At 62.2% G+C, this 1,720-nt stretch overlaps 1 protein-coding gene across 1 annotated transcript in view; it reads right to left on the reverse strand.

The window, feature by feature from the left end:
- Positions 1–1,485: 1,485 nt before the first annotated feature.
- Positions 1,486–1,720, reverse strand: part of LOC104293806 (proline dehydrogenase 1, mitochondrial-like) — a 9,492-nt gene continuing 9,257 nt past the window's right edge. The window contains exon 15 of the mRNA XM_009893336.1: positions 1,486–1,673. Within this exon, the coding sequence (XP_009891638.1) occupies positions 1,486–1,673 (188 nt within the window). The remainder of the gene's footprint in view (positions 1,674–1,720) is intronic.

The following is a 1,720-nucleotide window of genomic DNA, read 5'->3' on the forward strand; positions in this document are numbered from 1 at the left end:
CCCCAGCCTCGTGCTCCAGCCATACTCCCTGCTCCTCCAGTTCTTTTAAGGCACGGGGGTCTCAGCTAGAGAAAAGGCAGGAGGTGACCATCTCTGGAAAGCCTAAACTTCACCCCTTTGTCTTGGGGGTGTCTTATGAGAAGGGGAGATGCTGAACCCTGGGAAAAAGGAGGTGCTGCTTCAGCTGCTGGGCAGGGAAAGCCAGAGATGCTTGTGGTCCTGCAGAGCTCAAAATGAGCCCACGTAAACCCAGGCAGTGAAAGCCTGCAAGGATGTGTGTCCCCCAAAAGTGGATCTCAGGGTGGGGAGCACCTCTCCCACAGCTGCCATCTCCCCCTCCGCAGGCAGGAGGATGCTCCAGGGCTCTGAGCTCCCCCCAGCCCCAGCACAGACAGCTCCAAAGCTTCTCCATTCCCAGCCCTGGGGAAGTTTAGCCTCACTCGGTACAGCTCATCTCTGGCTCCTTTCCCCAAGTCCTGACCCCAACTCAGGACAAAGTGTGGAGCTGGAGGGGGCTGAGCAGGCACTAACCCCCCCGGTCTCAACCAGGGACGGGCGGCTGCCCAAATACTCCAAGAGAGAGACGGGAGCAAGAACAGCTGCGATTTAATCATCACTGTTCTCTGCAAATCCAGTGTACAGCAGAGCTGAGCCCCCAGACCAGCTCCTGGTGCTCCCCCATGGCCACCGCCCCTGCCCACAGCATGGACGTGGTCCAGCGTGGGAGGCAGGGACTGCAGGCAGGGCAGGAGCAGCGCAGGGATGGGCCGGCCAGCTCCCCTCGCCCCTCCTGTCCCACTTGATGTGCGCCTGAGGATGGACAGCCCCAGGTAAGCTTTGGCTCTGCTGAGCCTGGTGAGATGGGGAGAAGAACCTGGTGGGATGGAGGGAGAGACCGGTCCTGCCCAGATCTGGTCTGTGCAAAGCTGGTGAGCAGCCACGGAGCAGCTGCCCTGGGACAGGCAACAGGGACTCATTCTGCCCCTGCCCAGGTCACGGTGGCCTCTGCTTCTGTGGAGCTTGAAAAGGCTGTACCTCCGCTCTGGCAGAGGCTGGAGGAGCTTCTGGCTGAGGCCAGCTTGTCCCTAAGCCACCCAGCCCGCCCTGGACCTGAGCCCGTGGCACGAAGCAGGCGGCCAAATCTCCCCGGGCAGTCCCGCAAGGGGAAAACCCCGGGGCCAGCATCCACCGAGGCAAGGGGGGGCTGGCAGGGGAGCACCAACATCTCCCCTGGGACAGCCCAGGGCAAGCGCAGCCCAAAAGCCCCTGGGCTAGCAGAGGGACATCCCTCGGGGCAGTGCCAGCTGGGACAACCCTACAGTAGTGACCTCCAGAAGGCGTATGTGGTTCAAACAGCAACAGGGACGTGTCCCCTCCCAGGGCAGAGGGTGTCGGGGGGGAACTGCAGCAGAATTAGGACGGGGAATGGCAATAGTGGTTATAGGTGAAGGCACAAGAGAGCCCGGGCTGGATGCCGCGGTTGGGTTAGTGGTTGGGGCTGAAGAAGGTGCCCGCAAGAAGCCTCCTCTTGACCTCCCTCCAGAGAAGGTCCCGCTCCCGGTTCGCCCTCTGCACGAAGCCCCTGTTCTCCTGGGCCCTGCGGGACAGGTAGGGCAGCACCTCGTTCACCGGCCCGTAGGGTACGTACTTGTAGACGGGGAAGCCGGCCTGACCTGGAGGGAGAGAGGGGGCTGCACACGGAAGTATCAAAAAGGGGGGA

The sequence above is a fragment of the Charadrius vociferus genome, unplaced genomic scaffold, assembly GCF_000708025.1.
Source record: "Charadrius vociferus isolate BGI_N301 unplaced genomic scaffold, ASM70802v2 scaffold579, whole genome shotgun sequence".
NCBI classification, from domain to species: Eukaryota; Metazoa; Chordata; class Aves; order Charadriiformes; family Charadriidae; genus Charadrius; species Charadrius vociferus.